Source organism: Fusarium vanettenii (assembly GCF_000151355.1).
Source record: "Fusarium vanettenii 77-13-4 chromosome 11 genomic scaffold NECHAsca_48_chr11_4_0, whole genome shotgun sequence".
NCBI lineage: Eukaryota > Fungi > Ascomycota > Sordariomycetes > Hypocreales > Nectriaceae > Fusarium > Fusarium vanettenii.
This window is the reverse complement of record NW_003315840.1, coordinates 1-12713: the sequence shown is the minus strand read 5'-3', so window position 1 is coordinate 12713 and position 12713 is coordinate 1. Positions and strand designations below refer to the sequence as shown.

The following is a 12713-nucleotide window of genomic DNA, read 5'->3' as shown; positions in this document are numbered from 1 at the left end:
GATATGAGGCCAAATGTTGTCCATTTTCCCATAACTATAGGGTGGCAGATCAGGCAGCACTCAGAGCCTCGACATCTCATACGTGGTGTGGTCGCAAAAGCTCCTTGGCAGGCTAAACCTTCCGCCGCGTTAATTTGCGGCTCAGCGAATAGGAGCTACGAAAAGAATCCACAGCGAGCAAGGGATACGCGGTCAGATCACGTGAACACGGAGAGGCGAAAGATAACAAGTCCGGCGCTCCGTAAGACGTGCTAAAAGGCCACGAGTCGGCAAATGATTCAATTAGAGAGATTCATTGATAAAGACGCTCCCAACCTCATCTTGAGAAATACCTTCTCCCTCTGTTAATACAAATTCCGCTGGCGATTCGGCAGATGTTGCCCAATTTGTGTTAGCTTGCATCTGTCTACCGTGGTCTCCACTTGGGTAAATGCCGCGCCCCAGAACCAGACGCATCGTCGATCCACGACAGACTTGCTCAGTCCGTTTCATCAATTGCGTTACCTAAGTTAACCGTCGCTTGGGTTTTATACAGATGCAGAGCAGCCCCCAGAATGTGGGCGCGGGTATGCCCGGCGGCTCAGCACCCGGGGGTATTGACGACCCCAACAAAAGAGCTGTGCGTATCTACCATCGGGGACGCGGAGCAGGGTGCGGCTAACTTGGCCTGGATAGTGCGACCAGTGCCGTATGCGCAAGGTGAGGCTGAGATTGGATATCTGAGTAATGGCGACCAACACGGCGCATGGCTAACCGCACTTCTCATCGTCGGCTATGTAGGTCCGATGCGATAAAGACTGGCCTTGTTCCAATTGTCGCGTAGCCAACCGAGCTTGTACGTCAACGGGCATTGGCCAACGGCCAAAGGAAGCCCGTCAACGTGTTCTCATCTCATCTCAGTAGTACGTGCTCGCCTACTCACGACCGCCTCGAATCAACGAGGTAGTATAGCCGTTCTGACCACCACAGTGAACGAAAGATTGATCAGCTCGAGTCCCGACTCGCCAACATAGAGCACCTACTCAAGACTCTCGTCGCTAGAGATGTTGGCCCGGGTGAGCCGGCACGGCAGCAAGTTTATGTTCCCTCCCCGGACGTCCCGGACAGTGGCACCGTCACCTCAATGGGAGACTTTGACTCGGGCGATGAAGAGACAGCAGACGGTGGCGACTCGGGCCTCATCTCCCAAACCGCCATTGCAAGCGAGTTCCTCGCCCATGCTGTACACCGCACATCTCTCCACGACGCCCACCCTAGCGTAGATGCAGCCGTTACCAATCTCCGTCAACTTGTACAGCTCCAGGGGAGCCGCTCCATCAGCACGGGACCTAGGTTCCCGCGCCAACTACCACTCCCTCCGGGCGGGTTATCCAAGTTACCCATGCCGCCGATAGAAGTCGTGGTTCCACTGCTCAAAGCACTTAATAGTAGGCAGCCTCCAAGGCCATTCATAAAGTGATAGAACTGCGATTCACATGGAAACAGGCGGAACAGCGAGCTTCTTCGCATTCGGAATGACCCTCGTCGGCGTTGAGGACTTTTCTAGCCTGTGCCGGATGATATACTTCCCCACAGAGGACTTTCCTCAGGCTGTATTCGCCATCGTCAACGCAGGCCTATATGACCTTTTCATGGAAGAGTGCTGTCTATCGGATGATGTCGAAAAGCGAGACAAGTATCAGGGGTACGCCAAGATGGCCCGAGCCAATCTGGAGACCTACCTAGCCAACCTACCCATGTTTCTGTCCGCCAGGATCGAGAATGTCCAGGCTCTCCTACTGGGAGTTAGTTTTCCTCCTTTGTTACTTACAGTCATGATGATATGTAGGTAGACTAACCGGTTACCAGACCCAATATGCCATCGACGTCACGCGCCCCTCTGTCGCCTGGCATCTCAATTCCATTGCTGCCCAGCTCTGCCAAACTGGCGGCTTTCACCGCGCCGATGTTGCCGGTACCGAGTCAGCTCGAACAAAGCAAATCAAAGGCATCATCTTTTGGCAGGTGTACTGCTGGGACCGGGGGCTGAGTCTGCGAATGGGCCGCGCTTCCGTCATCGACGATCGCGACATAACTATTCCCCGCGAGTTCGATTTCTCTGGATTCCCTCTTCTTGAAAAGCCAACCGTGCCAAGGTTTTGGCTCGAGAGGGCTACTCTCCAGGGTCATATATACACACAACTGTAGGTGCCTTCCTCCTCTCGTGATGGGAGAGCAACAGCTAATGCCGGCTACAGGTACAGCCCAGCTGCCCTGGCCGTTCACCCCTCAGAACTGGGTCGTCGCGCAGAGGAACTAGCTGTTGAGTGCAGAAGACTTGGCGCAGAGGGAAAGAAGGTCCAAGAGGAGGCGTTTGCTTACCTAAAGCGGATCAACTCGTCGGAGCTTGTTGATGTCTTTGTCCAAGGTGATGAAGTCCAATTTCTCGCAACGCTGACACTTGTCTACCGAGCTATTCCAGCTCCTCCCGGCTCTCCTAGCAGATTTTCCAACGAGTGTTTGGAAACTGCACGCCAAACCATGAGAAGGCACAAAGAAACCGTCGCCTCGTTGAAGTATGGGGCTTATATGAAGGCGATATATGTTCACAGGTGAGATTCAACTTGTTGTGCCCCTCTGGAAGAATAAACTGACCCAAAACAACTAGAAATCTGATGTTGGCTCCCTTTGCGCCCTTCTTTGTCCTGTTCTGTCACATTGTGGAGACACTATCTGGAGATGACCTTGGTATGCTTCAAGAATTCGTAGCATCACTAGATCTCCTACGCGACGCGTCAGAGACAGCCGAGAAGCTGTGTCGAATCTTTCAGGTCTTCCGGGACGTGGCCATGGTATACGTGGAGGCCAAGTCACAGCGTCGGGATGACCAGAACGATGTCCCGATGGGAAACCAGTTGGATGCGTATCTCAGTCAGCTAGGTTTCATGCCGATGGAGGGTCAGTCCATGCCCCAAGCCGTCCCACCCACTACAGGCGGTGTTCTTATGCCACCTGGTCTTGGAAGTGGTCCAACGACGCAAATGGAAGATTGGTTTCTGGGTAGCCGAAGCATGTTTGGCTTACTGGAGGAGGATCTTGGGCAGATTGACCCGATGGGATGGATGCCGCCACCGTCGTCCGGAACGATGTAGGGAGTATTTCGGAATTATCGAGGATTGTTCTGGTATGAGCGGCGTTATCTAGAAGAGATCAGGAACTGTAAGTCCGAGAGTAAATAGTCCGCTTATTCTAATATTACCTACCTGGTATAAAAATACCTTTTGATCTTTAAGCTTAATAAACTTATTAAGGGCTAGGCTATTAATTTACCGGTTATTCTTTTAAGGACACTATCTAAGCTTTTATAAACTATCTGCCCTTTCTTTTTTTTTAGTATATGGAATTATATTAGAACGCTATTAATAGTACGATGGCTAAATAGCTAAAACAGCTTAGTTCCACCAATGCCAAAAGAGCCAGTATAAAAGAACTATTTCACAGGCTAAACAATGTTACTTCAAGTAACAACCCCTACGTTGAGGGACAGTCAGAACTTGAAATGACGTTGTATACTAGGTAGGTAGTCTAGAAGAGCATTGTCCTTGACTTGCGGCTCTGGTCTCGATCACCAAATTTCCAATCCTCGCCGGCTGCACATCTCGGCGTCGCTTATACTCCAGCATCAACTCTATATCTAATACAGCCAACATCCATGTAACCTCCCACCCCCTCGTTGTTGTTACCTATTAATGGTCAGTATCGACGAAATCCGTAAACAGGCGTTCAAGGTTGGGGAGCAACTTACAGCCGTACCACATGTCCATAAAGGTCGTAACGCATGGATGACCGTTCCCCAGTCCCATGGGCTGGTATGGACTCTGTGTGTTGTCGCCTTCGAGGATACAGCCCTCGATCCAGTAAATCGAGTATCTAAACTGTACGCCGCCCTTCTTTTCGATTTCATCCCATATGCCCAGCTTCTTGGACTCATCGTCTGTGTACTCACCCCCGTCAAGCGGGTGTCTTGCACAAACCTTCAGGGCAGTGTCCTGGACCTTTTCCCACGAAATGTCGGCGTGACCTTTGAAATCCGCCACGTCATTGCAGACCGGGGCCTGAGATTCTAGAGGCGTAGTCGTCTGGGTTGGCTCCTCTTCTGTCTGAGTCGTGGTTGGCATCGAGTTCTCTGAGACCTTGTAGTTGTATTTGCCGCATCCCACGTCAACTTGACCCTCGGCGTAGATGCCATCATCTCCGGGAACTGCGCACATAGCAGCGATTTGACCGAAAGCGCCGAGACAGGTATCGTCACACTCGTTATCGCCGTCCTCTCCCGACCACTCGAAGGTATAGGTATAGCCCTCGCACTTTTCTTCTCGTCTGGTTAGCCACGAGGAAAGCAGGCCACGCTTCTCTTCACCTCCGAACTTATCACTGCTCGTCAAGTCCCGGGAGAGCTCTTCCTTCGGGTTCTCGTTCACCTCGGTGCAGAAGGTTGGGAAGAGCCCCAGGAAACATTCATAATCAACCCCAATTCGCTCGCCATCACACTCAGGGGAAAGGACATTCGATCCAAGACCGAAACCGTTTTCATCAAACCAGTCTTCAAACCAATCATTAGTTTCCTCATCGGCGTCCTCAGAATCGTTGGAATCATCAATTTCCTCAGGAGGCTCAAACTCCTCATCCACTGGCAGGGTCTCAGCGACATAGGTAGTTGTGGTGCTCTGCTCGCCTGTAACGCAGCCAGACGTTGCTGGACATTCCCCAAGCGTAGTTGAAGAGTAATCGTCTCCCATCCAGGTATATGAAATAGTAATGGTGCACTCGGGCGCCTCTGTAGCAGAGCATCCAGTTGATGTTTCCGTCGGAGTGGTAGAAGAGTCATATGAGGTTTCCACCGAAGTGGTAGAAGAATCGTATGAGGTTTCCACCGAAGTGGTAGAAGAATCGTATGAGGTTTCCGTCGGAGTGGTAGTAGAATCATATGACGTTGGCGTCGGCGTTGCAGAAGAAGGCTTATCATCATCATCATCATCGTCGTCGTCGTCGTCGTCATTGTGTTTCGGCTCCTTTGTTGGAGCTGGGGGACGGTTTGTGGGACCATGGCCTCCTTTGGGGACCCATTTCCAGCCTCCAGGCCAGATGATAATAACGAAGCCATCATCATCAGTAGTTGTCTTTTTCTCGGTAAGGTCAGTTTCTTTGGGATCCTTTGTCGCCGTGTACGTGACGACAACGCCATCAGTGCCTGTTACAGCGGTTTCGGTTTCCGCAGGTTCTGTAGGTTCAGGAGTGAGCGTAGGGACTTGCCAGTCATCTGACGATTCCTTGGGAGGTCTTGTCGTCTTTTCCGGAACCTCAGTAACTGGTGAAGTCTCTGGCTCTCCCGCTGTCGTGTCTGGAATGTCTTGGGTGGTCTCTGGCTCATAAGAAGTGGTTTGATCGCCGGGTGTCTCTGGAGGATCTTGGGTAGCCTCCGATGTGATAGTCGGCTCTTCGGTGGGCTGTGGGGTCTCCGTCGGCTCCTCGGTGGCTGCTGAGGTTTCCACGGGGTTGTCAGTGGCCTCTGAGGTGTTTGGTGGCTCGGCAGTTGCTTCTGAAGTCTCTGGTGGCTGCTCAGTAGCTAAGTTGGTGTCGGTGGGGTCCTGGGAGTTTAGACCAGTGTCTGTCGGGATCTCAGTCTCGACTCCAGTCTCAGTCGGGTCTTGAGTACTTGCTGCCGTGTCTGTGGGGTTTTCGGGGTTTACCACGGTATCAGTCGGGTCGCTTGGGTCCTGTGTCTCTGTATTTTCAGGATTTTCCGTGTTGACCGAAGTCTCACCCGGTTCCTCAGTGCCTGCCGAGGTTTCTACTGGGGCCGCAGAAGAACCAAAAGATGCTTCTTCGGATGTGGTGCTAGGAACCTCTGGGCTCGTAGCAGTGTCTTCTGCGTTTCCAGTTGGAACTGATGTGTCAGGGGGACTATCAGTTGCCGTATCAGTCTCGCCTGGTTCCTGAGATTCAGCCGAGGTGGCAACAGGATCCGAGCCAGACTCGAAAGACACGGGCTGGGAGGTTTCGACTGGGGTTTCAGGGCCTTCAGTGTTTGTCCCATTAGAGGCATCTTCTGTCGTCTCTCCAGGCTCAGGGGGGGCAACCATTGTCTCCTCAGAAGCCGCCGAGGATTCGAAAGACTCCACCGCGGTACTGTCTGCAGGATTGGCAGTCTCTGTTCCCGTGCCCTCTGCGTCTTCAGGAGGAATTGAGGTCTGCTCAGCGGCAGCAGAAGAGTCAAAGGAGGCTTCAGCTGAGGTTTCCTCCGCGTTTCCAGCACCTGGAGGACCTCTGTGGCTAGAAGAAGCCCCAGTGGTCTTGTCTGGGTTCTCAGGAACAGCTGAAGTCTCAGCTGAAGCAGCGGAGTCTGTTGATTCCTCACCCGGAGTTTCTTCTGGGATGCCAGTCACAACAGACGAGGTGGTCGGGATAGGGAGTGTAGTGTGGTCTAAGCCACGAGGTCTGCAAGCCGCTCTCGAGGTGGTAGTCTGGATTGAGACATCAGGAACCTCTGGGTAAGGATTGACAATGGTGCTCTCAACTGTAGCACACAGAGGCGACAGCAGTGAAAGCGCCAGGAAGCCAAGCTTCCACGGTGCAGGCATCGTGAAAGAGTGTTTGTAGTTGGGAAGCAATGAATGGTAAAAGATGAAAAGTGAAGGTGTCTAACGAGGGAGGGAGCGGGAGCCGGAAGATGAAGGGGCGATGGGCTGGAGGGTAAGTGAAGTTCTGAATAACACATCAGCGGTAATATAGGTTTCTGTATGCCGCAAATGATACTCGAAGACTTGATCGACAAGGCCAAAGTTGAATCGGCTATTCCCGCAACTCTCATTAAGCAACTCTCGTCTAGCTACTATCAATCCTAGTCCATGTCGACGACTCAGGTTACAGCCGAGGGTCTGTTTATGAGCATGTGCCAGATGCCTGATCGAAGGATCTGCTCCTGTACAGAAACATCTGAAAATTTAAATTTGTTTCAACTAATTAACCAGATTGAGCGAGTAACTCCTGGGGCGATGCCTGCATTTACGGGCCCTTGTTCCATATTAAGTTGAGAATTTGGGCCCGTCGTCACGCGTTGATGGTTGATGGATGGTTCCACTCCATGTTTCAACTTGAGTCGATTAATTTTAAATGAATTTGCGGGGACGAGCACACGACCTTGACATGCGTTCTGCGGCTGCTCCCGCCGACATGTGATATCCCTGTATTTGGTTTCAGCCTCTTTCTATTTTGGACGTTCGTGAATCACTCGCTGAAAACTCTCTGTCAATTGATGCCCGGGATATCCCTTTCACTGGTATCAGTAGAATCAACTGATGATACCTACTTGCAAACATACCGGACGGTGACAGCAGGCAGCTCAACTTCTATAACCGGTACCTTACTTACCTAGTTATAATTACTTGGAGTTAGAGGGCAAGAATCTCTAAGCTCTAGATCTTTTTATGGCGGGGTGCTGACTCAGATGAATTAGGTAAATGTCTCACATGTCTTCAGACTTTGTTTGTCACGATGTGCAGTTTGATGAAACGGAAACGGACCTATAAACGCATGCCGTGTTATCCGCCATGGACAGCCAGGAACATGTAATTACAATTGACTACGCTTGAAAAGTTCCCAATGGCAGCACTAGGCTCTGCGTTATTGTTCACCGATGAAAAGGAGTTGGCTTCCTGGGATCACATGTCATGTGAAGGGTCAAGGCGCAGGTCTACTTGGTGAAATCCTACATTTCCAAGATTATAATCACTTGCAAAGTCCCTCAAGTTTGCGTCAAAGTGGGCAGTCTCATGTCAGCGAAATCAAAAAAATACGAGAGGCTGCATGTGGTGATAGATGATGGTGTTTCATGCCCTTGCCCTTGCAGTTGCTGCAAGCAAAAGAAACTCGATTTACCACCACGGATCACCACGCAGCATCAATCTCGTGTCCAGGGTGTGAGCCTAGATCGCCTGATGGGATCGCCCAGTGGATTGCCATCTCACGATCTAGACGTCTAGGCGAGCTGCTCCACACGTCCCCCTTGTAATTCTACAAGGAACATGGAGATAATCTGGTATACGAAAATGCGGGGCCCGGGGCTGAATGATCCCCGGCTCACATTCTACACGTCTAGAGTGCTCATCCATGGACTCTATACGATTTAATGTAGTAGGGCCCGTGAGCATGGTCACAATATAAACACTCGTTGGACTTGGACCTCTCATCCTGCTCCGGCCATGTTCACTTTGTCTTCTCTTCAACCAACATTCGTTCCTTCAGTCTTTACCTCTCTACCTATACACAATCATTCTTTTCCACTCATACCCCATCACTCCTTGCCATGCGCACCGTCCAGCTAGCCTGGCTTCTGGTCGGGTTCTTGGCTGCCCTCGGCAGGGCCCAGAACCAAGACTTTAAAATCGGTGGTTGGACGTTTGACCAAACCTGCGAACCGTACAAAGCGGAAGTCACAAAAGCCATCGAAGATGCCTTGGCGATGGCGGAAAAGGCCCAAACGGACCTCAATGACGCCCTGGGCGAATTTGAGATGAAGAAGAATAACGACAAACACAAGAACCAGGTCCGCATTGCGAGGGCTATGGGTCGATGCTTTGGATTCATGGCCAAAACCACAGCCGAGTCCAAGAGCGACCAGTACTGGGAGTCCGTCTTCTGTAGGTCCGATTCCACCCTTTTTGCATCATCCAACTAATGGCCACTCTCACAGACACATTTGACAGGATGGTTCCAGGACTACAAGGGCCAGACGTAAACGTTAAGTTTGGATATTATAATCCCCTCATAATATGCAAAGACAACGTCTGGGTCTGGCTAGGCCCCGAAGACAAAGACCCAACCGCTCCAGACATGTCGGACCCCAATGACGACGAGGCAGCCAAGGAGCAGAAGGAGGAAGCCAACAAGATGAAGAAGCGACACGCCAAAAAGTTCGAGGAAGACGGCTACGCGGGAGCATGGTACTACAAGCAGCGAATCGCTTGGAGAAAGACCAAGGAGAACCTCCCCCCAAGCGCGACTTGCGCCGGGGGCGGAGCCGCCGTAACTCATCACAGACTCGACCTGATCCATATCTGCGAATCGAACTTTGTCGAAGCCAAGATCAAGGATGCGCCCTCGCCCGTGGGTGCCACCACTACGAGAGGCACGACCAAGATAACCTCATTCAACCCCAACCTTGCCGTCACGCTCGTGCACGAGTTTGCCCACTGGTACGGGTCCGAAAACACGGGGCCCGACACCAAGTTTGTCAGAGAGCGTGAGTACTTCTGTCTTCTTGCCATGGCTGTTCTGCCTATCTATCTCTCTCTCTGACCAAGCTTGCTAACCCGAGTCCTTGCCTGCCAAGTTATTGACCAACAAGCTATCAGTAGCGAGAATGAGCTCTGCTATAAGAAGACATTGGACCGTGACCGCGTATACAGCAAGAGGAAGATCTCTAAGGATGAAAGGAAGGAACAGGGCCTAGTGGAGGATGTAGTTTGTAAGTTGCGTCCCTTTCCTGTGCAGCAATGCACCAGACAAGCTGACAACAACAGACGGCTTCAAAGATGTCTCAAACTTGGCCAAAACCTGGGATAAGAAGCCGGGAAGCAAGTACGGCGGACCTGAAAAGGCCACAATGACGGCCGAGGCGTTCTCCTACTTTGCTCTGATGGCGTAAGAATTAACCCCTTCCCCCCTTAAAGAACGTTGTTGACTCTTGGGCTTTCTGTAGAATCTTGGACAAGGACGACTGGGCCAATGATGGTATAGCAAGGACCACGAAGCGCAGGGGGATGGATATCCCCCCAGTTCCATTGGCTTTGAGGGTGTAATGACTCGGCCATCTCAAGTCTCGAGCTTGTCTTGGGTTGATTTCACAACTTGAAAGGATTAAGGCGTACCAATATGAAACCGTCATGTAACTCTACCAAGTACCTACTCAGATGCTGGGCATTGCATTGTCAACCAAGTTTACTAATTCACTTGTTCCCTCTCCTTGACCACTCTGGTTGCTCTCCCTGTTCAAAAGATCCTTTCTGACCGGCGTCCTTCCTGCACGAAATTTAAATAGAATAGTCGGTCTGACGGGAGAATTCTGCGGCTGAATTCTATGGGGTATAGCCAATCAACGACACCAATCAGTCAGAGATATATGCCCTTGCCCAGAAGTATAGCTTCGAGCCCATTAAATAGGAAACCGAGGGTCAAAATCTGCATTAAGATGCCGAGGGCAATATGTCTATATTGCCCTAGGGAGCCTAGCCAAGGTAAGTTTAAGGCCTATTAATAATCTCTGAAGCTAATATAACTAACTAAAATATTCTAATTCTTTTATACCGAACTTACTAGGGGCTTAGTAGGTATATAGCTAAAAGAGATTAATGCCTTATACCTAATTAATTATATTAAGAGTAATAGCGGTTTTATTATTATAATATTAAATAAAAAAGATAATAATTAATACCTATAAAACTAATAAAGGTAATAATAATTTATAAAGAATTTTAATATTAAGCTTTACCCTAAGACTATAAAATTATCTTACTTAGTTAAAAGTATTATATAGTTTAATAACTATATCTTAGTATCTATAATATATAAGAATTAATTTAAGGCTAATAAGGTTATTATATTAATTCCTATGCCTTTATATCCTTAGATTTACTTTAAATCTAAGCTCTTATTTATAAAAAAGGCTTTTAGTAATTTAAATAAGCTAGGTTATTACTTAAAGGTAATCTTTATAAATTCTTTTATTTAATAATAAGATATTAGCTTATTTAGAATTAATTATTAATTTATTAAGCCTAATTACCTATTCTTATAATATAGTTATTCCTAAGGATAAATAATATATATTATAGCTTAATATAATCCCTATTATATACCTAAAAACTTCCCTATAAAATACCCTCTAATCCTAGTTAATTAGAGATAATCTTATACTTTAAGAATAAGTCTTATGCTATGAGATATATTCTTATGCTATAATACCCTCTTAGTAATTATAAGATACTTATATATATATATAATACTTATTATACCTTAGATAAATACTTAGCCCTTAAGCTATTAATAGATTTTAATTACCTTTAAGACCTTCTTAATTTATTACTAAGATATAATTCCCTTATTATATAATATATTAAGACTTTTTATTAATAATAAACTTAATATACTTAGTTTATTTCCTTAGAAAATATTAGATATTATATATTAATAGCTTCTTATTTAATATATTTCTATATTATATTATATAATATCTTTATTATTAAATAATATATCTTTTAATAAGTAAAATACTTTATTTATTAAATTATTTATTAAAGTATTACTTACTTATAATAAAATACCTTTAAGTAATATTAAAATAGTTACTAAAGTTTAATAATTATATATTCTTATAATATAAATATAAGCTTAGATCTAAGCTTAGGCTATTTTAATTACCCCTATTATTATTAGCTATAATAAAGATCTAAGAGAAATTATTAAACCTATAATACCTAAATTATTTATAAGATAAGCCTATAATATTATATTTTTCTTTATTAAGATAAAAGGATATTTTAGGCTTTTTCCTTAATATATTAATATTAATATAAAAAAGGTATTTTTTATTATATTTCTTTTTTATAATATTATTAAAATATAATTTAAACCTATCTAAAGAGACTTTTTAAAAAATAAAAATAAATCTAATTAAAATTAAGAAATTATTAATATCTTTTTTAATTAAGATAATTTTAAAGTAATTATTATATTATATTATATTATTATTTTATTATACTCGCTTATCTAATTAAACCTATAAAACCTCTTTACTTATATATAGGTAAAAACCCTACCTTATAATTAGGATAAAAACCTCCTATATACTTCTTTCTAATTAATTATATTCCTTCCCCGCGCTATATACGCGCCTTTATGCCCCTTCTATGCGCTAATTATTTCTCGACTAATTATAAGCCTCTCCTTATCCTAGCCCTCTTTTATCCCTAGTTCTCTACTCCTTATTATATATAGGAAAATAGGCTTATTTATAAGGCACGCTTAGCCTATATATTAAGTTAATTAATTTTTAATATAGCTTAGTTTAGTATATAGTCTACTAGCCTAGTAATTAAGGGTCCTATTTAGTGCCGGGTATATATATAATTTAATTCCCGCTAGCGGCTGACTTTTTCCATGGGGGACTAAGCCGCGGGTATAGCTTGCTCTCTAGGCGCCCCTAGCTAGATTCGAACTAATAACCTCCCTACCCTAAGGGAGGCTAAAGTAATTATTAAAAAAGCCTTTAGAATTATTAATAAAGAATAATAAGCTATTACTAAACTTTATAGCTTAATCTAAAATAAATTATATATTATTTACTTTATAATTTTTTAATAACTTTTATCTAAGGTTAAATAAGATAATAAGGCCTTTATAAAAGTCTATTATTAAGGACTTAAGGAAAAAATTAAAGATAAACTCTATAAGATAAATAGATATAATAACCTTAATTAATATATTATAATAGCTATTAAGATTAATAAATAATTATTATACTGCCTTATATAAACTAGTATAATAATTAACTTATATACTCCTAGCCTTTTAGAGGGGCTTTATAAAAGAAACCTTTATTATTCGCTATAGCTTTTATTATCTTAGATCTAATAAGCTTTAATCTAATATAATTATTTTACCTACCTAGCTTTCTA

General features: G+C 45.5%; 2 protein-coding genes across 2 annotated transcripts; both read left to right on the top strand.

Moving 5' to 3' along the window:
* Positions 1-967: 967 nt before the first annotated feature.
* On the top strand, positions 968-3131 carry NECHADRAFT_52369 (uncharacterized protein; the record flags this gene model as incomplete). The annotated part of the gene is made up of 5 exons (XM_003041269.1): positions 968-1427; positions 1486-1784; positions 1849-2183; positions 2238-2591; positions 2648-3131. Coding segments are annotated over 5 exons (1932 nt in total), but the record flags the coding sequence as incomplete, so codon positions are not given.
* Positions 3132-8344: 5213 nt separating this feature from the next.
* NECHADRAFT_86780 (uncharacterized protein) lies at positions 8345-9685 on the top strand (the record flags this gene model as incomplete). The annotated part of the gene is made up of 4 exons (XM_003041268.1): positions 8345-8678; positions 8732-9280; positions 9371-9505; positions 9561-9685. 4 exons carry the CDS (start codon positions 8345-8347, stop codon positions 9683-9685), a joined length of 1143 nt encoding a protein of 380 aa, XP_003041314.1.
* Between the last annotated feature and the right edge of the window lie 3028 nt (positions 9686-12713).